This window comes from Falco biarmicus, chromosome 7 (assembly GCF_023638135.1).
Source record: "Falco biarmicus isolate bFalBia1 chromosome 7, bFalBia1.pri, whole genome shotgun sequence".
In the NCBI taxonomy this organism is placed as follows: domain Eukaryota; kingdom Metazoa; phylum Chordata; class Aves; order Falconiformes; family Falconidae; genus Falco; species Falco biarmicus.
Window position 1 is genome coordinate 39,094,524 of NC_079294.1, and position 26,845 is coordinate 39,121,368.

The 26,845-nt window shown below is 50.9% G+C and overlaps 1 protein-coding gene across 4 annotated transcripts in view; it reads left to right on the top strand.

The window, feature by feature from the left end:
* Positions 1–26,845, top strand: part of SAMD4A (sterile alpha motif domain containing 4A) — a 109,451-nt gene that overhangs the window by 61,168 nt on the left and 21,438 nt on the right. For 2 of the 4 annotated variants that reach the window (XM_056346857.1, XM_056346856.1), the window contains exons 3-4: positions 4,110–4,628; positions 23,664–23,927. In XM_056346857.1, coding sequence (XP_056202832.1) covers positions 4,110–4,628; positions 23,664–23,927 — 783 coding nt within the window. The remainder of the gene's footprint in view (positions 1–4,109; positions 4,629–23,663; positions 23,928–26,845) is intronic. The other 2 variants (XM_056346859.1, XM_056346858.1) reach the window with 1 other exon arrangement.

The window sequence follows — 26,845 nt, forward strand, 5'->3', positions numbered from 1 at the left end:
AGAGCAGCAAAATCATATTGGTTAAATAATCCTATGTTGGAAGGTAGGTTCACATCCCATCTTCATTCAGCCTCTCGCCCAAGAAAAAAGGATCTGTAATAAAAATGGGGATTTTCTGCTCTGGGGGCACCAGCAGCTCCCATCCCTTCCCCGTACAGGGGTCACAGGGTCCTTAAGGTGCTCGTGGTCAGTTGTTATTTTAGCTCATCTGCAAAAGGAGTTCATGCAATGACAGCAAGAGGCAGGACAGGGATTTTGGGGAGTTTCAAAGCAGCAAGGTGGAGTTTCTCACTTTGGGGCTTTCTCTATGCTTAGATTTGCCTGCTGCAAGTAACAATAGTCTTGCCATCCCTTAAAGCAGCAAAAGCCTTGTGAGAAAGCGTCAGGCATCCTTGAAGCAGCACCCCGGGGGAACTAATGAGGCGGTAATGTGATTAGTGCCTGTGACCCCGTACACCACTGCAAGTAGTGTGCCAGGACCCTGGGACATGGCAGCCGAAAACTGGGACACATCTTAACCATGGCTGACCCAGGGGGGCTTAGATAGAGGGTGAGACGTCCCTGATGTCCGGGAGTGTGTGGCAGCAGGTAGGGAGCTGAAGCAGGGGCTCCTGTGTTCGGGGAGATTGGGGAGAGGGGCTTCAGGGGGGTCACTGGCCCCTCTCCCCCTGCCCAGAAGCAGCTCCAGCTTTCCTCCTCCCAGGCCACCCTCTCCAGATCCCTCTGTTTTCTGGCAGACAGGATTAAGCCTGACCTACCACCCCATCTCAGACAGAGCCAAACCTCTTTCAGATCTAATTATTTTCCGTTTTTGTTTAATTGTGCACATGCTGCTGCTGGCTGAGAAGGAGAGCGGCTCCTGCCCGTGCTGGGGCAGGGGGGTCGCACGGCTCCTTGCCAGCTGCGGGCTTTCGGATCAGCACTCCATCTTTTGGGGCTGTGATTTCAAACCCCTGTATCTCTTGGAGGCCTGAGGCAAGTTCCCCAAGAAGCAGCTCTGGCACTGTCCTGCGTTTCTCCAGTGGTGACCTTCACGCTTAGCTCTCCCCCGAGTGAGGAAGAGGAGTCTGGGCATGGCCACCTTTCTCCCTGCATCCTCCTCCTCCCTTGGACCCAGTTTGCACCCGGGCTCTGCTTGTTCTGCATGTGTTTTGCTACGCAGTTCCCATGTACAAGTGGCACCGGCTTCTTTTAGCAGTGCATGGCATGCCTTTTTTTAATGATCTTTTGATTTCTCAGTTGATCTGAGCTGCTGCAAAATCCCACAGCCTCTTCCCACAGACGGTGCCAGGCTGAGCTTCGGCTGTGCCAGCCTGAAAGCGCTGCCGAATCGTCCCAAGGGCAATGATAAAACAGGGGGGTGATAAGGGAACGGGTGACACCCCTGTGCAGGAGGAGGGGAGAAAATAAGATGGGTTTTCAACCCACTGGGCAGCTGGCCAGGGTGGGGAGAGAGAGAGAGAGGGGACAGAGAAATCAGATTAAGCATGACAAGAGGCTTTGCGTGGAGCAGTTATATCTGCATATAGAAAATACGGAGATGCTCTGGTGGACCTTAAGTTCCGCCACGCTCATGTATTTTTTACAGCATCCCTGGGGCTGAGCATTGCTTTTACATATCCCATTTTTTAACACCAAAACAACCTCACAGCATCTCTGCAGGCACAGGAGCACACCCAGCATACCGAAACTCGCTTCTGCTGCAAATGAAGCAGTTTCTTCCCCACCAAAGCTGTGCTGTGCCGTGTCCCTTGCACCTCTTGGCACAGCAGCACGAGGTGGCTCAGGCACGCTGTCGTGGGATCGGGAAGCAGCTCTGGAGGAGGGGTGGGTCTGCAGAGAAGTAAATACTGCTGCAGAAAGTTCCAGCGAGAGCCATCGGTGTTTCCAGCAAGCCATCTAGTGGCTTCCTATTAAAATGGTTGCACGTCTTGAAACTGGGAAGGCAAAGCTGGAGGGACGAGGGCTGCCCACCACCGCAGTTGTGTAGGGGAACCGTCGTGCAGGGGGTTTGGACCTAATTTGGAAAAGACCTTACTGCAATGGCCCTCTTCAGGGTCACAGGGTGGTGGAAGGGTTGGGTTAGCTGCTGGATCACAGCATAGGTCTTCTGATGGACATCCAGATCTTCATTTCACTGGTGCGGGTTTGGTTGCCTTAGCTCCAAAACACATGAAGGATACAGGGATAATCAATGATTTAGAGCAGCTTCCTCTACGGTATGGATAGGAGATAGCAGACAGGGAGAGAGAACGTAAAGTTTTGGGGTTTTCTTAATAACGTGAGAACTCGGGGCATTTCACTTGGTGAAGTTTTGGGCTTTAGTGGGTTTAAAGCAAATGAAAGTCCTAGTTCACCAGATGATTCTGTTGTGGCACCCTTAGGCACAGCCTGCTGCAGGGGCTGGAAGTTTGAAGGCTTCATAGAGGTGTTTGGTAAACTCTGGAGGAGAGACTGACCTGGGGCTGGAAGTTGGGTGGTCTAGGTAGATCCAGAGCTATCCTTGGCCGGTGTTTGTATAAGCTGTTCGGAAAAACCTCTGGTGATGGAGGTTTCACAATGTCTGTAGGCAGTCTCTCCCTGTGCATCACTCGCCCTAACTGTAGGAGGTAAGTTTCTTCATGACCGACCTGACTCACCTTCACTGCCATTCAAACCTATTACTGCAGTCCCCAGGAGATGTGGAGAGCAGCTTGTCCACGCTGTTCTCTGCCTCTCAGACAGATGACGGGTGGGCTGGTGCAGTTTTTATGTGCAACGTGGCATTTTGACTGATTTTCGGCCCATGATGCTTCCTGACGCCAGGCGCTTCCCCACCTGGTACTGCACAGCGATTTGTCCCACCTGCATGTAGATGTTTGCACCTACTTAATGCAGCTGGTTTTTTTCTGACTTTTCTCCAGGTCTCCAACATTGTTTTACTCCCGAGTCCAGTATTCTGGAGTGTTTTCATTTTTCCTAGCTTGGTAGCCGCACATTGAATACATTTATCACATCACCCATGTCACTGATGACATACTGGGTAGTGCCACAGCCAGGACAAGTCTCCTTGCTCAGCACATCCTCCCAGTCTGATGGCAAATCACCCGTAACGACTCTCTCCATATGGTTTTCTGATGAGCTGTGTGCCCACATTAGGATAGTTTTGCCTGAGCCTGTTTTTCTGGTGTGCTGCTGAGGAAGCCATGTGGGGTAGCACCTAATGAATATCAAGATACACAGCACTGACTGCTTCTCCAGCTATTCACAGGCCAGTTACTCTGTCGCAGAAGGAAATTAAATTGTTCTTGACAAATCGGTGTGGACAGTCACTTATCATCTTGTTATCTTCTAAGTGCTTACAAATAGGTTGTTTCATTATTTGTTCCATCAGTTTTCCCGGAGTTTGAGTTAAGTGGCCAGTTTGTAATTCCCTGCCTCTTCCTTTTGCATATTTTTAAAGCTAAACCCTGTGTTTGCTTTATTTCTGGTCTTCTAAAACCTCTCCTATCTTCTGTGAACTATCAGAGGAACAATAGCTCTGTGTCTGCTTCAGCTGAGCCCTTTCCTCAATACCTTTGGGGAATCTTATCACACTAGGCTGGCAGATGGACCAACACCCTGTTTTGGTTATTGCCCCCCTGCTGGGATGCTTCTTCCCTTGGGCCTCCGTGGCTCTCACCCGTATTAGCTTATTTGAACTTCGGCCCTTTCCATTTTCTAACCAGTGCTTTTGAAAGGTTATGTTTATCCATGAGGTGCTTTTGGGTAGTATTTTGTATAATCCGCAACGATACGGAAAATTTGGGCCAAATCGTGACTTGGATTAATATTAGGAGAACGGTAGTGGAGCTACGTGGTGATAGAGGTGGATGTAATTTGGCTTTTTTAGTGATTTTCAGGAGCGTCTGGTAACTCTTGGTGTCCAGTTCAGCACACGGTGCTATGACCTTGGTTTTCAGAGAGTGGTGGTCCCCCTGCCTGGGAGATGCTCACGCAGTGGCATCACGCATGCAAGCATCCATTTGGCATGTCTTATATTTACCCCGCTGGGGTCTGTTTATTTCTTTTATTAGCTCTGTTTACCGATTTCTCAATTCTCTTCTTTTTTTTCTTCTATTCTTTCACAGGAATCATTAACCAATGGCAACAGGAATCCAAGGATAAGGTGATTTCCCTATTGTTAACCCACCTGCCTTTACTGAAGCCTGGCAACATTGAGGCAAAAGTTGAATACATGAAACTCTTGCCTAAAATCCTGGCCCACTCAATCGAACACAACCAACACATCGAGGAGAGCAGGCAGTTGCTGTCCTATGCCTTGATACACCCTGCCACCTCCTTAGAGGACAGGAGCGCCCTGGCCATGTGGCTCAACCACCTGGAGGACCGCACGTCGGGTGGCTTCGGCGGCCAGAACAGAGGTCGGTCGGATTCGGTGGACTACGGGCAGACGCACTACTATCACCAAAGACAAAACTCCGATGACAAACTCAACGGATGGCAAAACTCTCGAGACTCGGGCATAAGTGTCAGCGCTTCCAGCTGGCAGGACAAAAACCTGGCGTGCGAGAACGGCCATCTGCCCCTCTACTCCTCCTCCTCCGTCCCCACAACCATCAACACCATCGGCACTAGCACAAGCACCAGTAAGTACCCATGGGAAGCTCTGGGAATGGCCACCCACGGCCACTTCACAGCATGGTCCCCCCATCCCACTAGAAAATACTGCTTTGCCGTGGTTAGCAGAGGGGTTAGGTTCATGTGGGCCATAGAAAACTTTTTTTTTTCCTTTCCCCTACCTACTTTTTGATTTCCTGCCTGCCTTTTTTTACTGGTTTTTTTTGTTCCTCTAGTCCTGTAGGATTTTAAAGACCTGGCAGCTGGAGGGGAGGGAAACACATCCAAGCTGTAAGATCAAAAAACATGCATTATTGAAGAGAGCCCCTTTTATTTCATGTAGCTCCACGTAGATTTGCAGTTCATGTTTCAGAGTTCCTAAAGCAAGCGGGGAGCTGATGCTTCATGTCCAGAAGTGAGCTGGGGGACTTGGCAAATCCAAAAGTGACCTGGAGACTTACTGGGAGGTAATGGCATTGGGGCCCCAAAGCGCAGGCACCGGTTTTGGAAGCAGGGCTGGGATTCACAATCTGCAGGGCGTATCTGAAAACCACCCTTGTATCTGCAGTGCGCAGAAGTGTGAAGCTGGTGCTCATTGGGGGGTTAGTGTGTATATATAGATATATAGATAGATAGATAGATATACAGTCCTTAACGTTTTCCAGGAGAGTTGGGTAGCTCTTTCCCCTTGGGGGCCCCACCGGGCTTTGATGGGAGCGGTGGACAGTGCAGAGCCCAGCCCAAGGCTCGGGACATTGGGAGATGCTGCAGAGCACCGTGGCTGGAGATCTGTCTTTGGTTTTGCACGAAGAGCAGCTATAGCTGGTGTTTAAAGCAGCCATGGATGCCTACAAGCCACCCTTAGGAGAGGAGGAACAAAGCCATCTTCTCAGTGGGGTTCAGGAGCTCCTCTGCCCACCCACTCCCTCTCTGGAGGGCTGTCACAGCTGCCTGGTTATCACCTTTGGTGACCACCACCATCTCACCTGCAAGGCGTCCTCCCTTTGAGGCATTCAGAAGGTCTTTTTCCAAGACACTTGGCATTCCCCTAGACGTAAGAGATGCAGAGAGTGCTTTGGGGAGGAGAGGCTTCTTGCGGCAAGGGTGCTGGCTTCTCTATCAGCATGTGGAAAGCCACAATTAAATAGCTGAAAGCTTTAAAATGGTCGCTTAAGGCTTCTGGGTTTTTTCCCTCTCCTGTAATAAGCGCTTTTTTTAGGTGGTGTTTCAAATCAACAACGATACGAAATGCATCTCTGGGTTTATTGCTGTAGCACCCTGGTCCCTGCCTCTCTGGTGTCCATCCTTGCAGGCAGTGCTGCCTGCTGCGCTGCGCAGGGGTTTGGCAGAAGGGTCTCAGCTTCTCCGCTGACTCTGGACGTCATGCCCATCCCATCCCCTGTCTGTGAAGCCCCAGCTCCTGCTGCCATGTGATTGTGTTATGTTCAGCTTCTCTGGGAGCTGGGTCGCTGCGCTGCGGAGGAGAGCTGTTTCAGAGTGAGCAAGCTGCATGGGAAAGGCTTAACAAGGAGACAGGGTGAGAACCATGAATGTATTTGCAATCAGTCTGTTAAACCTCTCCAGGGATGTTGTTTCTGGGGGGTGGGGGCAGCTCTCCCTTGCATGCCTGGCTGTTCAGAGGCTTTGCACATCATGGAGGCAGTGGGAAGTGATGGCTTCAGAAGAGATCTGGTTCCTCACGTCAAGATCTGGAAGCAGGGAGCTCTGATGGGTGCGGCAGTTTAATCATTGACAGTGGCTGTAACTGTGCAAGATGTGTTAGGTCTTGAAGGACGCTTTTCAAAAACCCCTTTGTGTTTCTTTTGAGCCTTTTTGTGTTCAGACTTATCTCTTAGCAGAAGTAGTGACCCACCTCTTGCCCAACAGGGTTCGCAAGTATGAGCACAAGGCACCAAAACCCAGGCAACAGCCAAATTACTCATCAGTACCCAAGCTGCCGCACTGCTGAGGTTTTTCCTAAATTCTCCCAGGATTAGGTGGGCGCAGCAGCACAGTGGTGGGACAGGAGCAGCTGTGGGTCTGGCAGCAGCCCTACACTTTACTGTAGGACGCAGGCAGACCACTTCTCTCCTCCATCTCTGCCACTTGCTTTGCCACAGCATCCCCTGCCCTCAGTGCCGGCGTGGCAGCCCTTGCCCGCTCCGGTCCTTCCCAGCACCCAGCAGTAGCTGCTTTTCGTGGTGCCAGGGCAGCTCACTCACATCATCCTGCTCTGAGCTGCAAGGTTTATAAGACTCCGTGTTCAGGGAACCTTTTCTCTGAGCATCATAACATGGTCAGCATGTATTTCTGAGACTGCGTAGTTTTGCAGAGGCATCTGAATACATCTTCAGCCCAGTCTAATCCTAAATGTTAAGATGTTGTAACTCCAGCTAGTGTATTTTGGTGGCAGCATGTTCAGGGAGCCTGTGGGCTGAGCTGAAGATGACCCGACCATGCTTCATGTGTTAGTTCATAAGCTTCCTTAACGCAATATTTGCTTGGACACAAGCACAGTAAGTCCACAGACAGATGCCAAAAAACAAACACGGCTGTCAGCCTTTGTCCCAGCCCCTTGAGTCAATCAATAGGTCTATTAATCTTTTATTCCAAAGCAAAGCCTTCAAACTGTTACTGTTTGTTTAGGTTTCCATGTTAGTATTTTTAAATTCTCCCTCTTGCTTGGAGGTGTTTATCTGGGCAGGGGCTTAATCCAGCAACACCCTGCCGCGCACAGCCTCCCACAGCCCATCCCTGCAAAGGTGCTGCCTGCTCCTGATGCCGAAATGGGGCAAAGTCTTTCCCAGAGGAGCAGCATGGTGATCTTGCCTGAGGTACTTTCTTCTGGTATTGTGGCATAATTAGATGTAACACTGTTACGGCATAGGGTTTAAAAATGGGTGGCTGAAGCTCCTGTGACAATTTGCTTTGCGCTGCCCTTGTCTTTGACTCAGCCTAGACCCAGGCTTTGAGACTTGGTTCAGGCTTGGTTCATCTCCAGCTCACGCTTCACAGTGCTGGCTGGTGTTAGCCAAGGCTTGAGGAGGTGTTGTTGGAGTCATCCAGCCTTTGCAGGGCAAGTCAGGAGTACTCTGAAGGAGTCACTCTGGATTTCCCACAGTAATGGTGATCCAGGAGCGGGACCAGCTAAGCGATGGGTTTGGCTCTGGGTACAGGCTCGCCCAAAGCGATAGAAGTTCACGTCCTCCTTCCCATCCGCTGCATCACTGTAACTGCTTTCTTGGCCCATCCTGCACAGCTTCAGCTGCAGCTTTAAACCAGGCTTTAGCGTGCCGGGAGGGAAGGTAGCCTGGGCGCGGGCTCGGAGCGCAGCTGGGCAGGAGGCCAGAGCTGCTCCAGGCACCGTGGGACAGGGTGAAGCCCCGAGCCCCGGCTCGAGTCAGGCGGCGGTTGCAAAACGCCTGGGTTGCACAATGCCTTTGCAGTGCAGACAGGGCCTGGAAACTCTGAAAGGACAGAAAAAAGCAGCTAGCTTTCAAAGCTGCAGGCCAACAGCTTCTTGCGTGGGGGCTCTGGCTCCTTCCTTTCCCCTGTAATTGGTTCCACCTGAGTAGGGTCTGATGGCATGTGGGGTTTTGGTTGTCAGATGGAAGTACGGCGTAGCTTAACCCTGTGTTTTCCACCCTCTCGGAAGCAAATATGTGCCAAGGAGAAGGAGGGTCTGCTGTTAAATGCACTTGTTCAGCGCTAAGAAGGTGGAGTGCGGGTATGCTGGTCTCATTTGGACCATCAGGTCTGTGAGCACAAAAAGGGATAGAAAAGCACAAGGTTTGGCGAGAGTGGTAGCAACTCCAGTTGGCAATAGCGAGCCTGTTGAAACACAGCTGAAGAGGTAAGGTTTTGATTCCTGGCTCTAACATGCATCGGCTGGATGAGTGTCTTGGTCCTCTGCTCCCAGCATATAAGCTGGGGATAACAGTGTTACTTCTCTTATCAAGGCATGGTGAGGTTTTCCTGTGCTCTCGCCTCCGGTGCAGTGCCAGGGCACTTCAGCTCCCTGTGGAGAGCAGGTTCCCAGGGGCAAGTCTCTGCACGGGAGCAGAAGGTCTTTCAGGAGCAACAGTAACCTGCCCCAAAAATCCAAATTAAGAGCCAGATGTTGGCTCTTTCTCACAGAGGAGTGAGGACATCCTTATGCCAGTACCTGGCTAGGAGAAGAGGCAGCTCAGTGCCAGGCACAGGCAGCACTTCAGGCAGGGTGAGTGCCTCCAGTTGTCACCCTCCCGGGGGGACAGCAGCTCTGCCCAGCCTCTGTGTGGGCTGTAGTGCTGCCATAAAGCAATGGGACACCAGGTTCCCCAGTAAGGGGTGGCCCCGGAGAAGGTAGGCAGCGTTTGGTCTTACTGAAGCCCGGCGTGCCTGGGGGTCTTATCTCCTGTCTGTCTTTCCAAAAAGAGGAGGAGGTCCCTGGACTGGTAGTGGTGGTATCTCTGTGCATGGCCAGCGGTGCCCAGCAGTCCTGTCCTTGGGTGAGCACCCAGTATGTCCCTGGTGTGTGCACCCTGGGTTGCTTGGAGTGGCACCAATGCCTGGAGGTATGGTGTGGGTGGCACCAGGGGACAAGGTGATGGTGTGCATCACTGGTTGTTGGTGGATAGTGGCAGTCAGAGACCTTGCTATGGAGTATCCTGTGGAGCAGGAATCCCAGGCATTGGGACTGTGTTCGTACAGGAGAGGTGCTGCAGGCTCTGGTGTGTCAGTGTCGCTGTGCTGCCTGGATTCCCCTGTGAGTTGAACAGAGAGGTCCTGGGACCAGCAAAGCTGTTTGCCAGTCTGCAGCCACCCTTCCACTTCTGCACAAATGGGAAAGATGCCGGGTGCTCAGGCTGGCTACACCCTTCCCATGCGAGTCTCTGCCAGAAAACTGATGATGTTTGTCTGTGAGGAGAGAGAGAGAGGAGAGTGAGCAGTGCAATGCAGGAGAAGTACTCACCTATATAACCTCCTTGTCCTGAAAAAGAAAAATCTCTTGTCTTGTCCTGGAGCTGAAGAAAAGGAATAAATCAGCGTACTTCCTTCCATGCACACCAGTCCAGATTCATGGCTCTCCCCCCGCACCTCCCAGCTCTCGAGAAATGCTTAATGTTTCACAGTGATGTTCAGGTGGCACCAGCGAGTCGTACTGATGATCAAACTCCCAGTACCACAGAAATGTAGAGATACTGGTGGAAGCAGGGCAGCCTGCAGAAGGAAGGACCTCCCCATGGACTCTTATGTGAAGATCCCACCAGGGGCTGCTGGCTCTGGGGCAGACCCAGTGCCGGCTTGCGGAGACCCCGCCATCCTGGGAAGGGCTTTCTGTTGGGTTGCTCTTTCTCAGAAGAGACTCAATCTCAACTGCTGCCCTGCAGGCAGATCTACAGCTGCTAAACTGTATGTCGGCATGTGTGTGCGTGACGTGGCTTGCTGGATTTTGCCTGCATTTGTCCCAGTTGTGGTCTCCCTGATGAGAGCACAGATGATGGAGCTCTTCCCCAGGTCATCAGGGAATTGAGGGTGGAAGAAACGACACCAAGAAAGAACTTGGCATGAACAGAGCTTGGCTTTCCTGACTCTTCCTCACCTACACTGGTGTGCAGCAGCTCACTGCCTACCACTGGAGACAACCCTGTCATCATACCCAGTATCCCAGCTGATGTTGCTAACGGGATAGCTGCGTGTTCCAACCCACAGGACCACCCTGGTTTGTGTTGGGTTGATGGGCAGCTTGCAGGTACAATGCTCTCCTCTGTGTACATTTGCAATGACACCTGAAGGGGGTTGTGTGCCCTCAGCTGATGTTTGACTTATGCAGGGCAACACGTTTCTTCCCATACGTTAGCAAAACATGTCGTTTTGCTTGCTCAAAAATAGAGTGCCAAAGTCTTAATAAGGTTACAACAGCGAAGCAAACAAATGTACTGTTCTTACTGAGGGGGAGATTAGCTTTGTACTTGGGGATTGCCTCCAGAAACTTGTTCCTCAGCTGTCTGTGCTCTGAGCTGAGACGTGGCACCCTGGCATTCATCCTACCAGGCGGGGACACCTCTAATACTTGCTGTTTTTTCTCTTTTACTGATGGACTGAGAAAAGCTCATTGGACTTTATTACACTTGAGCTTTTCAGCGGTGGCAGATGGGGGCATTTGTTGTCTTGCTCATGCCCTCTAGTGTTGCACATAGCTGTTGGAGAGCATCTCTAGGAGTCACCCACTTTGCCAGGGTCCCATCACTACAATATCTTGCTAAGTCCATAGCTTAAAAACAGAGTCTTTGTACAAAAAGCTAATGTGAGCAGAGTTGTTTTCTCAAATCCATGCAGAATAAGCACAAATACAACAGCAAACAGGACTGAGTAAGGACAACATGGAATCATAGAATCATTTCGGTTGGAAAAGACCTTTAAGATCATCGAGTCCAACCATAATCTTCTACTCCAGCTCTGAACACTAACTACAGATTTCCTGGCCCCTCTATAAATTCAAAGCACTTGGTCCCTGGGAGGTACTGTCCGCTGCTCAGCAGACCATCACTCAGCAAGCAAGGAGATGAACAGTCACCTGCCCTCAGCCTGGAAGCCATCAAACTTTGGAGATGGTAGCACTCATGGAGGACAAGAGCCTTTTGGGGTGTCAGCAATGCTGGCAAAAATCTGCTGCTACTCTTTGAGTGGTCACTGCAAAGCTGTGTTTCACAGCCAGCGTCCCTTCCTGCTGTTGAGGGCACTCCAGTTGCCATGTCCCTCACCCTCTGGTTAGCAGTGAGGTGTCCAGAGTCAAAACAGAGCAAGCTGTGCCCATGGTCCATGAGCTGGTCTGCTGGGCAGGATGTTTTTAGTTGATGGGCCAGCTATGAGCGCTCATCCCACGGTCAGCTGAGCTCCCACATTGCCCAGACCTGGTCTTCAAGCAGGGTGGTCAGGTGAGCCACCCTGCCCTGGGACCAGAGCAGCCCCCGAGGTGACTGTTGGCTGGTTGGGTGCAGGGAGGGAGGTTGCTGCCCCGGGGTCTGTGGGATCCAGTTGTGCAGCAGCAAGGTACAGTCTGGGAAAACGGGGTTGTCTAAACGGAAGAGATCAGGGCAGCCCCATCATACAGTCCAAGTGATAGGACAAGAAGAAATGGCGTCAAGTTGTGCCAGGGGAAGTTTAGCTTGAATATTAGGGAAAATTTCTTCACTAAAAAGTTTGTGAGGTGTCAGAACAGGCTGTCCAGGGAGGTGGTGGAATCACCATCCCTGGAGGTATTTAAAAGCTGTGTAGATGTGGCACTCAGGGACATGGTTTAGTGGTGGGTTTGGCAGTGCAGGGTTAGTGGTTGGACTTGATGATGTTAACAGTCTTTTCTAACCTAAACAATTCTGTGATTCTGTGATCTCTGCTGTGCACTTGCTCGCAAGTTCTCAAGGTGAAGAGGCTTGAAGACACTTTGGGCAGGAAGTTGGTTTGGCCCAGCCTTCTGGTCTGTCACCTTTCATCATCCGTGCTGCTGTGTTCAGTGTTTCCTAACCCAAGGTATTGAAGCATCCTGATGGACTCTTGTACTCGAGCAGTGGTCAGAGCCTGTTTTGGCATGTTTCCTTCACTTCTTTGCTCCCAGAGGGTCTCTCCTCACTGTGTCTTTGGCCAGAAAAGAGGGTGGCTAACAGAGGGCATGTGGTGCTGAGGTCCCACCTGCAGTGCATCTCCATGGGGGACTTAGACTGACATTGAAGCTAATCAGCTTAGCTGTTGTCTTCCCAGCTATCATGGTCTGCACTGGAAGGAAAAAAAAGAGGGGACTATCGTTGGTCCTTGTCCCCAGGCCAGCATCTGGGAGGGTGGCTCTCCTGTTCCTGTTCAGCTGGGACTTGCTGTTCACAGGTAGCCTTGCTCGTAGGGGAGGCACAGCCAGTGGGGCAGAAGAAGTTTCTTGCCAGCAGTGGTTGGCTGTAGGGGGATGCGGGTGGCTTTAGGGTGATGCAGATGGCTCTGTGGGGATGTGGATGGCTCTGGGGGGATGCGGATGGCTCTGGGGGGATGCAGATGACTCTAGGGGATTGAGGTTAGCAGAGCAGGGCTGATGTTATCCCAGGCATCAGCACAGAGATGGGGTCCTCCCTGCCATGCTCACTGCTTTCATGTGGGAGCAAGTGATGACGGGGGGCATATGTGCAGCCTACAGTAGGCAGTGCTTTTGGGCTGTGCGCCGATCCTGCTGTAGGCAGGGTGTCGAGCGAGTGACGGATACCTGCTCGCCAAGCAGAGCAAGTAGGCAGGGAAGCGAACGCGTCTCCCACAGGCATGCTGCAGCCAGTGGGTTTTCACGTGGGCAGCGGGCTGGATCTGGTGGTCCTGCCTCTGCTCGGCCCCTCGTCAACCATGATGCTCAGAGGCAGAGGTGTCACCGAGAGGCAGAGGGGTCCTACTGTAGTCCCAAAGGGAAAGAGGGGAGGGGAGCTCGAGGCTGGGCTCAGCGGTGGTTTGCACCGTGGGTGGCACATAAACACGCGGGGATGTCGCTGGTTGCTTCTGGCTGCTGGTAAGTGCGGACCCACACTGATGCTCCTCAACCAGCCCTCGTGACACCAAATGATGCTTCTAGGCGCTTAAATAATCCACATAATCCAGCCTGCCCTAGCCCTAGCAAACCGCTCCATCGCTAGGGAAGCGGTGAAGCAGGAGGTGGTTGGACTGCGTGGCTGGTGAAGAGAAGGGGGAGCTCTGGGTGCCAGCAGGTGGAACGTGCCTGTCCCCCAAGAGGGCACGTCACACATGCATCCTCTGGGACCACACCACTGCTTCCTCCAAATCTGGTATATGTGAGGTTTGATCTTTGCATGTACCAGCACATCTTACGGGGCACCGCTCCCGAACTCACATACCCTGCTCACAGAGTGATGGCTCCGCAGCTTCCCGGCTGGAACGAGGCCACCTAATTTTGGGAACTTCTATTCCAGCAGCACCCAGCAATGCTCCCACCCTCTCTACTTGTGAGATCCCGGTGCAATCACTGCATGCCCTGGTTTTGCATGGCCCTTAGTGGGGTGCTTGTCCGTTGGCAGTGGCAGGTAGGACACCATCCTTGACCTGCAAGGGTGGGGGAAGCTTGAAGCTTGCAGCTCCGCCACCGCCTCTGCTTTCCTTTACGGCAGCCCGGGTGTCTCGGGAAGGGGCATTAAGAAGCAGCAGCGATGGTTTTGCACGTTATCCTACAGTCCTTGGGATTCCTGTCACCAATGAATCATGCTTCTGACCTGGAAGTGGTGCAGAAGCTGCCAGCACAGCTGATTGATGCTCTTGGGCTGTGGAGCAAAGTCAGACATCCCCAGTAAATCTCTCAGACCCCTCGGCAGTCTCCCATGTCAGTTGACAGGGAGGTTTTGTTGATGGATGGACCCTCCTAGACCCAGGTGTATTTTACCACACACCCCCGGTGCCTGTTGGATACTGGCATAGATGACAGTAAGCTGTGGTTACTCATTGCATAGGAGCTTGTTGCTCTCCCGAGGGAAGCTTTGCTTTTCTCATCACCCCATGAGCACCCGTGGGTCCCTGTCTGCAGTTTGCATCACCGCTGGAGCCACCATCGGCATGGGGCCAGGGGCTCCGTCTGGGAGCTGCGTACCCAGGGGTGCTCCTCATTGCCTCCGCTAGTAACTTATATCCATAAAGTGCCTGATGAGTAATGCCTCCAGCTGCCTCCAGCTAGGGATTGCTCTCTCCAACTCGCCCCTGGGCTCCTAGGTGCCAGCAGGAACTTTTGGGGTGCCCAGCAGGCAGCAGCAGAAGGGGAGGAAGGGTCTGTGCTGGCAGAGGCATGCAGACCCCCACCCCCACCCCGAAACCCCTTTTCTTCCTCCACGACAGCCTCCCGACATCATGTTTCCCCAGCCTTTCCTCACCACATGATGAAAATCAGATTTGTGATGTTTTCCTGAGCAGCTTCGTGGGGTGAGAAACCCCCAGAGAGAATTGCCTTTCCATCACTCATCCTTTGAAACTGCGCAGCTCTGGGCTTTGGCAAGTAAAGAAATGGAGACAGATGAGCTCTCCTTCACCCCGCCATCAAACAGCAGCTGCAGAGAGATGGCAGGAGGGCACCAGGGAGGGAAGGGAGTGCTGGGGCTTGGATTCAGCCGAAGCGACTCCAGTTTCCCTCCCGACTGCATGGGGACTTGCTGTGTTCTCCTGACTCAGTAACATGCTGCTATTTAATTAACTTTTGACTTCTCGGTTAAAGGAGCAGTGCACAAAATAGTTATTTACTTCATTGGGAAATTCTTTTAATCGTTACCATAATTATAGCTTCCTCCTCTTTTTTTTTTTTTTTTAATATATTTTCCTTAGCAGGGGGAAGGGAGGGAGAGAGGGGGAATATTTGCTGCTCTCCTTGTGGTTATCACATCCTTCAAATTACTAAAAGAGGCTGGGATAATAGGTCTGGTGATTATATATAGGCACCATCTGCTCTGTGGCTGCTTCCTATCAAAGTGCAGTTAGCAGAGTGCAAGAAGGATATTTTTCTCTCCAGCTATATTAAGACTCTGTTTCCATCTCGGCTCCAAAGCAAAGCTCTCTGCATGCAAATGGATCAAATGCGCTGTAATCAATGGTTCAGGTTTGGCAGCCTTGAAGCTGAATTATTTTTTTTTATTTTCCCCTCAAGTTTGCTGTTTCCATTTGTTACGCAATTTTATTTGAGGCTGGTTGCTCTGCATTTGATGTTTTCTTGTAACCATAGTCCCCCCCTGTTTGCTGAGCAATACAGTCTCGTGTTAGCCGGTGCAGAAATCTGTGTCATAACTCGAGTGCAAGGCAATATCTGAGCAATTGGGAATGTTTCGGAGGATGATGAGGACAGATTTTTAGGATGCATATGCTGTCGGTATGTAGAGGAGGCGGAAAGCTGAGCTGAGTCAATTTGGAGCACTAATGGGAAAGAATTAATACTTGTTTTATGATAGCAGCCGTGGCTATCCCGTTGCTGCTGGGGATCGCTGGGAGCATTGCAGAGCTTGGTATTTGGGGCAATACGGGCGGTCGTGAGGTGTCCCTCCTCGGCAATACCTATTTCATCTTCTCATGTTGGGAACTGGGTACTGCATTCGCCCCTCGGTGGCCTCAGGGACCCAGCAGGCTTTTCTTATCTCCTGGAGCTGGTAAGATTTTATGCTCTTGATGGAAGATGGAGGAGAAGGAATAAGACATCGCCAGCCCAGACGGAGAGTGCTCGGGACAGGGGTGCGCGCCCCCGAGAGCGGGAGGCCAGGGGACGCTGAAATGTGGAGGAATTTGTCTTGCAAAATCTGGGCCGTGGTGCCTACAGGAGCGGAGGGCTAAATGGCTTGTGCTGGTGGCTTTTTTGAATGAGTGAAAGTGAGTAAAAAGAGACAAGGGAGGAGAAAAACCCAAATCAGTCAGAGGATGGAAAAAGCTCCGGTGCTGTAGCAAAGTCCAGTTGCTTTCTGGGTGAAATTCCCCTGGTGATGGTGGGGTGGTGATCATGGGGCGTATGTCACGTGAGATGCACGTTGTCCCGTATTTTGTCACTGCTGAAGGCACGGTGTCTCCCTGCACTTGCTCCACGGATTTTTAATGACTCTGTAGGGATTATTGGATCCCGGTGTCTTGAGGCCATTCCAGAGATTTCTCACTCACTCCTTCCAGTCAGCTGGCTTAGGTCCCTTTTTTTCTTACTCCCAGTTCGCAACAGGTTGCATGTCGCTACATAAAGGTTGTGTGTCTTCCAGCCTGGTGTCCTGAAGTGGTTGTAACTGATAGAGGGTTTTCTCCATCTGAAGTGTTAACGAGTGGCAGAAGCTGATGCTGTTGATCTCGGGAGGCAAATGCTCCCCAGACCAGGGATCTTATTAGCAGCTGGTGGAGGCAGCGGGCAGCGCTGGCCACAGCTTGAGTGGAGCAGATGCTCTTGGACATCTCTTCTGGGTGGAAAAGGAGGACTGTAGGAAGGAGAGTTTCTGCATCCCAGCGTCGTCTCTCTGGCTTGATCCATGAGCAGGGGAGGAATTTCCCCCGGGAGCCTTTAGCAAAAAATCAGTGAATTCTGGGATAATTACGGAGGCTTAGTTCCACACAGCAGCGTTGTTATTAACAGACCGGGATTCCCCAGGGGCAAACACTGTTTTTTCTGTGGTTTGTGTATAAATGCATGAGAGAAACCACATTTATTGGCCTGGAGATTGGGGCGTTGCATTTACCCGGAGAGCAGTGTGGTTTAGGGCAGCGCCTTCCTGCAACGTGCCTCTGATGCTCTGTCCCCCACACCGATTCCCACCTCCCCCCACTGCCATTCCGTGCATCCATTTGCCTGCGAGTTACGTCACGGTGGGGCTTCGCACCTGGTCTGTCTTGCTCCCACCTTGCTGGATGCTCTGGTGGGAAGCCCCGCGCAAGGACCTCCAAAGCAACTCCCGAGCTCCGGCTCCTTGGTGAGACGAGCCGGGCTTCCTTCCAGAAATGCGTCCCATCGGATTGCTGAAACCACCATAGAGCTGCGTTTACATGTCTTTAGATGCAGCCCAGCTCCTACTGCCGCGCAGACGAGTTCATACAAAGAACAGCGATTCCTGCCGGAGCCGAAGAGCGGATCCGTGCGTGCTCGTGCTGTGCAGGGGCTCACAAAACCCTCTGTGGCCGGCACCGACGTCCCCTTCCCAGCGGAGCCTGGACGGGGCCTCGCCTGCGCTGCGTGGGGAGAGCACCAACAAATGGGTTATTGTTTCTCTGTCCAGTTTCTTGAACAGGAAACTCTGTTTGAAAACGTCATTTTTTAAAAAAAAGTTTGCTTGCCAGGCGTTTCTTGAGTCTGTGCTTCTTCCTAATTTCTCTGCTCAAGGCAGCACTCTGCTCATTTATTTTTTTCCCCTAATTTCTCTGCTCAAGGCAGCACTCTGCTTATTTATTTATTTTTTTCCCTAATGCAGGCAGCAACCCAGTGGCTGCTTGCATTTAGGACTCTTGGCTTCACACACACACACCCCCCCCCCCGTGGCTTATATCAGCCCCTGATTCAGGGATAAGGACATGGTTTATCCGGCACCGTACAAACACAGTTAAAGTCACAGCCACAAAACCCAGGGGGGGGAAAAAAGGCACAAAGAAAAGGCTCCAAGGGTTAGGGGATACTGAGCTGAAAAATGTTCCATCAGGTTCTGCTTTGGCCACGCTGGAGCTGCCTGCAGCGGCGTGGGGAGCGGGTGAATGAGGTGCCCAGGAAGGGGGCTGGGTGCCAGCGGGGCAGCGTGACCCACTGGCAGCTGCTTCCAAGGGTCCTGGTACAGAAAGGCTGGAAAAGCCACGAGCACTGGTCTGCCAGCGTGGGGGAGCCTTCCTGGAGGAGAGGATGTTTCGTGACCAGGGTAGCAAGGAGGAGGCGGAGGAGAGGACCGAGTTGAACTTGGTGGTTGCTTTGTGAGGGGGACGTTGCAGGAGCTGCTCAGTATTCCCCCTCCGTGGGGCTGCCTCCGGCCTGCGCAAGAGACCGTGTGGCTTCAGTGGATTAAAAACATCCCTGCTTCCTATAGCAAACTGGGGTCAAGCTGCTGCTCCAGATACCTGCAGACCAGAAAAGGAATTGTACGTGATCGGGCACCTCCCGAGGATGGGCCACAGCCAGCTTTGCAGCCAAGAAGGGCCATTTTTAGACTAAAAACAACAGCAAAAAAATCTTGCGAAGAGTCCAGCATGCACCTTGCAGCACTTTCTCCTTCCTCCAGCCACGGGGAGGACCTTACGCTGAATTGTAATCTGCTGTATGGACTGTGTGCTGGTATAAAGGGTTGTGAGGTTGTTGTAGAGGTCCTCTGGGTGTCAGGGACCCATGGGGGCTGGAGACGGTCTGACCACTCCTCTGTACCCAACAAAGGGTCTGGCTCTCGGTAGAAATGCTCACATCAGCCACACATGCCTCTTGTCAAGGACTTTTGCAGCACATTAAACCAGATTTAACGAAGGGTGCATCGGGGCAGAGGGAGAGCGAGTGCCTCGTCAGCCGCCGCATGCTGTGGAGGAAGGTCTGCCTGCAGAGCCCGATTCCTCAGCTCTAATCACAGGAATGGGTGGCTTTTCCCTTCTCAGGCTGAAAAATTGGCCTGGAACCCTGAGAAACCACAACACAAATGTCTGACACTGTTCCACATGGTCTTCAGCGAACAAAAACCCTCTTGAAATTAGCCCTTGCCTACCAAAATAGGCAACACCACTTCAAAAAGGAAGAAGGAGAGGAGGAAAAAAAAAAAAAGGAAAAAAAAAGAAGCTCAAGGCTTCACAGGGAAAGCACTTGCAGCCTCAGGGTTTCTATAAGCACATTGTCAAGCCTTCGGTCCGTGATAAAGCCGGTGCTGCCCAGAGAGTTGGTGGCCCCCCAGGGATGCTCCTTGCTGCTCCAGCCCTGCAGCAGTGTGGTCTGCAGCCACCTCCTGCGATGGGGAGCCCTGCACGCCACGGTGGCTCCATCTTCGCCATCACTCTTTCTCCGTCCTCTTTAATTTTTTTCACCTGGGAATATTAAGTCAAACTTGGTTTGAAGCCTGAGAGCACTTCGGCAACACCTCATACTTCTCAGCTCCAGCTTATGTATCACTTTTTTCCCTGGGATGCAAAACATGCCAAGCTCATCTCAAAGGCATTGTATTTAGTAGCATCTGCTGGGTCGCAGCTGACCCTGGTCTGGAGGAAACATGGGCTGGCATGGGCTGAGCACAACCCCTATGGCCTTTCAGAGCCACGGTCCCAACCTGCTTACCGTGGGGAGGACCGTGGTCTGCTCTCGCCCCCATCCCATGGGATACCCGGGTGGAAGGAGCCGGAACAGGCAGTGTCTTTGCAGAGTGGCTGGTGGGTCCCTGGGGAGCGGATGGCTCTTGCACCGCCTAAACGAGCCTGCGGCTGGCAGGAAAACACTTCTAAAGCAGAAGAGGGACACACTTTACAAGTTGTAGAGGATCCGTGTGCCAGTGTGGCTCGCACTTTGGAGCGGTGGTTTCCTCTCTTTGTTCATCCGGCTCGCACTGCTGTGGCACTCAAAGGCAGGCGTGCCTCTGGCCACCTCCTGGAAGCTTATCTTACCCTAGAAGAATATATTAGATTTCCTTTTTATATTAAAGTTGAATGTTTTTGTAATTTAAAAAAAAAAAAAAAAGAGGCTTGAGTGTAAGGTTATAAACTCACACTTGGTTTTTTTCTGCTGAAGCACATGTGGACCATTTAATTAACAAGAGACTGGATATGTGACTTGTCCCCACTGGGCTGTCAGCAGCCCTGGGTTCACCTTGGACCATCTAAAAGGCACAGAGGATTGTCAAAAGCTAGGGCAGGACCTAGGCTAAACTGACACTTTGAAAATCATTCGCTACATCCTCTTATTTTGAGAACCCAAGGACATGAACACAAGCAGCAGAGTTAATAAACAGGCACATTTATTAATCCCCTTTCGAAGGGTTACGAATTAAAAGAGGGAGAGGTGTGTGCATGCCAGGCAGGTGCCATCCCAGGGTTGGCAGCATTTTTAAGCCTGAGTGCGGGTGGAAGCTGGTTAAGAGGGTTTGCAAGAAGCCGTCTTGCTCACAGGTCTGTGTTGCAGCCAGAAAGGCTGAAGTGGAGCCTAAAGTTAAGCCAGTTCTAAGAGCCCTTAAATAATCTGTGACTGGTACCAAGAGTAGCTGGGGGGGGTTCAAAGAGCCAATGACTTTTTCTGCTTGTAGCATCCTTTGCAGAGGAATTATCTCTACTGCGTCTCCTGAACTTGTGTGAATTGATTCATAGTTCGGTAAAAATGGTTGTGGTTTAAATAAAACATGCTCTATTGGACTCCAGCGTTGTGTTATCTCGGGGAAGGAAGTGGAACTAATTTTTATATGTTGCACTGGATGATTTCTAATTGTTCCTGGCCATCCTGTGGAGTTCATTATTTCTCCTCCAGCCGACACCGGCTTCTAATTAGGGGACATAAAATTAAGATGGAAGAGCAGCAGTTTGCAAGGGTACTGCTGCTCAGGAAGGAATCTGGTCTGGATTTAAGCCAAAAATACCCTCTTGTTTGCAAGGTTTTGGTGGGGAGAGGATGGCTTAAGCACTGCAGGGTACTAGCTGGTGCGTACACCCTGTAAGAAGGAGGATTAACGGAGCAGCCTTCACCTCCTAAAAGGGGGCAATCAGCTCCTGTCCTCTCTGCCTGCTCCCCTGCATCTCTCATTCATTCAAAGGGCACAAATATTGCCTAAACCAGACGTTTTCCTACAGAGGGGCAGCAGCTCAGGAGGGGCTCTGGGTGATGTTGCTGCAGTGCTCAGCCCTGGTGATGCATTTCAACTGATTTATCAGTTTTTTCCCCCATCTTTCCCCTCCATATTTTTTTTTTTAATGCTAAATATTTTTTTCTTCTCAGAGGGTGAGGTGACATCTACAGAGCCCTGTTATGGTGCTGCTTGTGGGGTACAATTGCAAAGCCAGGAGCTGAAATAGCTTAGCCAAGACATTCTTAAATCCATGTATTTCCCATCAGGATGCATCACAACTTTAAGAAACATAACACTGCTCTGAAAACAAGCCTGGGTCCCCATTGACATCCTTTTCTGCCAGGAGACATCTGGAAGATGTGTCTGTAGTTATTTAAGGGGAAGGGAACAAATCCTTCACCATAAGCCATCCCCTTGCTTCCCTGCACAGCATGGTGTTAGTGTTATGGGCTGGTAGAAGAAAATGCTTTTGGAAACAGGAACAATTTAGATGCTGGAGAAATCTGCAGGGTTTTGGCTTCATCCATCAGCTGCGTGTGGCACCGGCTGCTTTTTACAGGTGCTTAATAAATGCAAACAAGCTCTGGTGTTTTTCTCTCCCCTCCTTTTATAACCCCACTACTTGCTCATTTTCATTCTGCTTCTGGTCAGCAGAGATGGCTTTGATGGCAGGTTTTCCCACAGGCTTTAGCTGGGAATTAAACCCAGCTTAACTTTTACAGCACAGTACACCTGGCCGGGGCGGGGGGGGGGGGGTGGGGGGGTGGTTCTACCAAGACTCGTTTATATTAGCAAATAACACATGGAGGAGCCGCGAGTGGTTTTGATGCAAAAAAAAGGGGGTTAGGGAGCTGTAGTGCTTTGGTGCTTTAGGAGGAAAAGCAACAAGAACAATGAATTTCCCCCAGGTTTTGTACAGACTTAAGAAACTTGATTTTGAAAGAAAAATGGAAAGGTTTTTGCTTCAGTTTCATATGGGCTGAAAGGTCATTTTAACCCCTCTGCCCTCAGGTTTCCCTGGAGCAGAAAGTCTGCTTTTCGTTTCTTCTACCCCACCGTGAAGCTTAGAGATGCTAATTGTGAGAAATTAGTGTCGTTCTGTAGAATTTGCTCTTCTCTCTAGAAATTACCCCTTGTTAACTGACCAGTTTTGTTAGCCATCGCGATGTGAGCCCCACTTCTGTACCGGGGGCACATCAAAACCAACAGCGTTCACTTGGGTTTGATGCAAACTAGAAAGGACCTTCTAGCACTGGCCCCAGAACTTGTCCTGGTTATTCCGGTGGGTGATGAGACATGGCTGGGCTGAGCGATGCCTAAATCCAGCCATTTTTTTGGTCTCAGTGATCAGGAAGCAGCCCCTGGTAAGTTCAGCTGATTTCATTGAGAGTAAGTGCAGTAAAACATTGAACAAGTTTTTTACATCCTAAATGTGTACATTAAGATACATTAACTGCATTTATGGTTTAACCGGAAGTTCAGTGACTTTGTGACTGATAGAAATTGAATGTTGTTAAGCCAACAGACCAATTTTCTAATATGTTTTTATTATGAGGATATGTTTTGTCCGTATCCATCTTTTCTTCTAAATGCCGTGTATCACCCCTGCTAACCAACAGACTCGAGAAAAAGATACCTAAATCTTTAAGGAGATAACTAAAAGTGAATGAGACAGTACAGAAGAAGAGCAGTGAAAAATGGAGACCATTCAGTAAAAAATGTATTTAAAAATCTACTTAAGTTGCAACGCTTCTACAAAAAAGTGTTGGCAAACCTATGATTTGGGCTTTTTAAATAATTTAGCCTATATAAGAAGTATTTTCTGAACTTGACTGAAAGGCAGGTAAATACCTACCCATTGTAAAGCCTTTCTCGAGGGATAACTCCAAATCACAGGAGCTGGTGCCACACTCTTCGCTTAGCGGCATTGAAGTTATTTGCTAAAAACAAATTGAACTTGGCGTTCAGCCAAGGAAATACAAACCCGTATACAACTGGGAAGGAAAAACAAATCCATAGCTTTCCAAAGATCATTTGTTGGTGGATTCGGCCTCACCTCTTTGTCATGGATGCATTGTCACCGTTGCTTTGGTGTTTGCTCTTGGGGAGGGTTAAAAGGCATGTGCTCGGAAGCTCACCTGAGGGGTGGCTGGGCTGGGATTCTCTCATTGCTGGTAACAGCTCAGTGAAGTGCAAGATCTTAGCAGGACTCACAAGGCTTAGACATTTGTAAGTACCTCCACGATGATGTTAGGCAGGTGTGTAAATGCTCGTGCTTTGGGGCGTAAGCCAAGTCTTAACCTGAAGGGAGAGATGGAGAAAGCTTCCCCTGGGTCTGGGGGAGGATGTTCCCGTCCTGGGGATTTTTATGCCTTTCCCAGAAAGATACGGGGCTGGATGATTTTAGCAGGGCAAGCTTCATGGCCTCGGTGAAGGTCCCCATTACAGGTGCAATAGCGGCGATGCTGTCCGGGCTCCAGGGTAGGCACGGGGTGGCAGCCAAGTGCCCGGCACAACCCCGTGCTCAGGTGGGCTGTCGCTACTGGACTCCGCAGGGAAAAAAACCTCCAGAGCTGCTCAGTTATTATTATTTTTTTTATCCTAGAGGTGCAATCCACACAACACCTTTCCTTAAGCAACGCGACCTGGCTCGTGTAACCCCATCTCCTTGCAGGTACCCCCATCCCCTCAGCTTGCCCGAGACAAGGCAGAGAGCTCAGGGCCGACCACCACGCATTTTATGATTTCATTTTTTTTTTTTTCGGGGGACTCCGCTGCATCCTGGGCCGCGAGGGGGGAATAACCTCTTTGATTTTATTTTTTTTTCAGTTCTCTCAGGCCAGACACACCACAGCCCTTTGAAACGCTCTGTGTCCCTTACCCCACCCATGAATGTGCCAAACCAACCTCTAGGACATGGATGGATGTCTCATGAGGACTTACGAGCTAGAGGACCCCAGTGCATCCCTTCCGATCATGCCCCCCTGTCTCCACAAAGCAGTGTAGCCTCTTCGGGAAGTGGTGGGAGTGAACATTTAGAAGATCAGCCTTCTGCTCGTAACACATTCCAGGAGGAAGGGAGTGGGATGAAAGGTGAGTGAAAAACCAGACGCCTCCCCCCCCGCGCCCAGCACCCAGAGGCAGGAGGGGAAAAGCCGTTTTCCCGGCAGCGCGGGGCTCGGTTGGCGGTTTTGGGCGAGAGTCCTCATAAGCAAACGGGGCCTTTCAGCGTTTCTTCCCGGCTTAGGAATTTAGGTTTAGGGCAATAAGTTAGGTTTTCTTTTAAGCAGCAGCTGGTCCTGATCTGACATCTTGCAGTTGGGTGCCAGTGGGCTGGTTTTGCCCCAGAATTCTGCAAGCTGCCAGCTTTCCAAAAAGCTGGATTTTTTCCATAGCCTGTGGCTTTTGGCTGTGACTGGTGCTCTTTTTCTCTTTCTGTTTTATTACGGTGAAAAATAGCTTAGCGTAGGTTTAGCAAGCCGTGTGGGATTTACCATTGCAGTGTTTGGTACCCACCGAGTATTTGGGGAAGTTCTGGCTTAGGATACTTGTTCGCAGTTGTTTTATCTAGTGTGTTTCAGTTGTTTTTCCCCGTTGTGCCTGCATTTCACAGAGACTTTCAGCAGTAAATACATGTGATCCTGTTGGTAAACAAGGCAGAAACAAAGCCTACTGCTGCAGTCAAAGATGGAGAGCAAACTCCAGGCTGTAGAGGGATAAATTGATGAAAACTGGGCGAACATGCAGACTGTGTATTCCTGTGAACAGACAAAATGACTGAAAAGAACCTGCAGCGATCAGAGACTGATTTGAACAGCTGCAATTTTCATTAATGCAAAGCAACTCAATTGTGTAAAGACCAGCGATGTATCAGAATAAGGAAATAATCATATTTTTTAAATAGTCACAAGGCCTGATTTTATTCTGATTACAGATAGATCTAGATACGTATAAATCTCTGTAAAGTGGAACCGCGCTTGGCTTGGCACTGTATGACATTGCTGTGCATGAATTAAGTGCATAAAAAGAACCCTCACAGCTCCCCCGTGAGATGGATGCTCGGGGCTCGGCCCCCTCCCTGGCTGGACTGTGCACCGTAGCGTTGCTCTGGGCTGGGGGCGATGGGCTGTAGATGTGACAGGAGAGTTTTCTAAGCCCAGCAGGCTTGCAGAGCTGGGCTTGGCTTCTCTGCGGCTCTGCTCGCTAACGACCACCGAAGCAGGTAGGGGAGCCAGGGGGTGTTTGGTCCCCAGCGCTGCTGCAGGCTCTGTGCCTACCTGTGGCTCTCGCTGCCTGCATAACCTTATGGTGGACCGGCAGCAGGCAGGCAGGTGGGCTTGGAGGGGTCACCGGGAGCATGTTGAAGACTAAGCTGCGATCAGTGTGAAGGGTCCCCAAGGTTTTCTATGCCTGGGGCCAGATCCTGCAGTCTGTCAGGCCAGGGAGACCCTTTTGGGGAGCAGGTGGTGCAGAAGGGTCTGTTTAATGCTACATTTCTCCAGGTTTCTGCTGATGGAGCTGGGGAGGAGACCACGGGGAGCTAGGCTCCTTGTGGTCCACAGCTGCAGCTCCTGGACCTGTATGCATAGAAACTTTCCAGTGCAGTGCCATCAACCTGTGTGGCCAAATCTGCAAAACCCAAAGGTGCTATTGCCCAGGCTGTCCACAAGCAATAACCAATTAAATAAACGACATATGGAGACAGCCTGTTGCTGCTGCATGCAGCCCCCCGGGGGGAGATGGCTGCCCTTCCTTGAGCCATCCCTTCCCGGGCATCCTCCTTCTCTGGAGGAAGGCTTGAAACATCTAAACCTGATTCTCCCTCCACTGCTGAGTCAGCCCAACTGCTTTTGTCCCGCTGTCCGGGGACATGTGAAACAGATGTCTGCAGCCGCTGGTGTCTACCACTGTTGTGTCCTCCCCCCTCCACTGTATTTTCTTCAGACTGAAGTCATCCAGTTTCTTCCCAAATGGTGTTTTCTAAATTGGGGTTGTCCTTGTTTCTCTCTGCTGGGTTTTTTCCAAAAAGCCCATATTTTATTGAAGGTGTGTTGCCCAAAACTGGACTCAGGAGCAGAACAGAGACTAGCTTGCCATACAGACAGTGTTCCTGTGGCTGTATAGCTCATCGTCCTCAAGTAACACACCACCACGGGCTGCGTATGACCCATTGTGTCCCCACAGCTTTCCTGCAAAAAAAAAAAAAAAAAAGTACTGCCTGTTCCCTGCCCTCAGTTCATGCTGTTTCTTGTTCCTACAGAAACACACAACTTTGTGCATTTTTATTGGGTTGCATCTTATTTCATCCAGACCAGTTGCTCGGTTTGCCAAGTCCCTTCTCTGAATTGCAGCCACGTCTCCACGAGCTCCTGCAGGCTCTTGTGGTTTGGTGTCACTCGTGCCTCTGGTCAGCTTGCTCCTTCTTTAACACCCTCTGGGGCATCCAGGAGGACAGTGGGGAAACCAGATCCATGACAGAACCCCATCCGACGTGGCTCAGCAGTTCATCTCCCCTGACATCACCTATTTCTCTCCATCTATCTTCGTGCTGAAGGAAGGGTGCCTCTTGGCTTTTTCCCAGCCTTTGGTTTCTCCAGGGGGAGATGCGGACACTTTGTTCCCTGCAGAGCCCGTCCATCTGTCCATCCGTCCCTTCGCAGGGCGCAGCTCGGGGTGCACTGGGAGGAGGGTTTGGGTAGAGCTGGGGGTTTCTGCTGTGAGTACATCCATGGGTTAGCTTGGTGTGCCGTAAGGCACTGCTGATGGTGTCCTGTGTATATGTCAGCTTGTCTGTATGTATATGGCAGAATGGATTGTTTTCCTTCTCAGTTTCCATGCCAGCACGTGCCAGCCGAACTCCAGAGTTTAATGCCTACAGGGGACAATGTATGTGAGCAGCGTGGAAGTCCCCACTCTGCTGCTCACATCAGACACGGCGTTTCTGACAGTTGTGCCATGACTTCACAATTAGCTGCTGGTAATCGGTGATTAAGGATCACTGCGGCTCACTG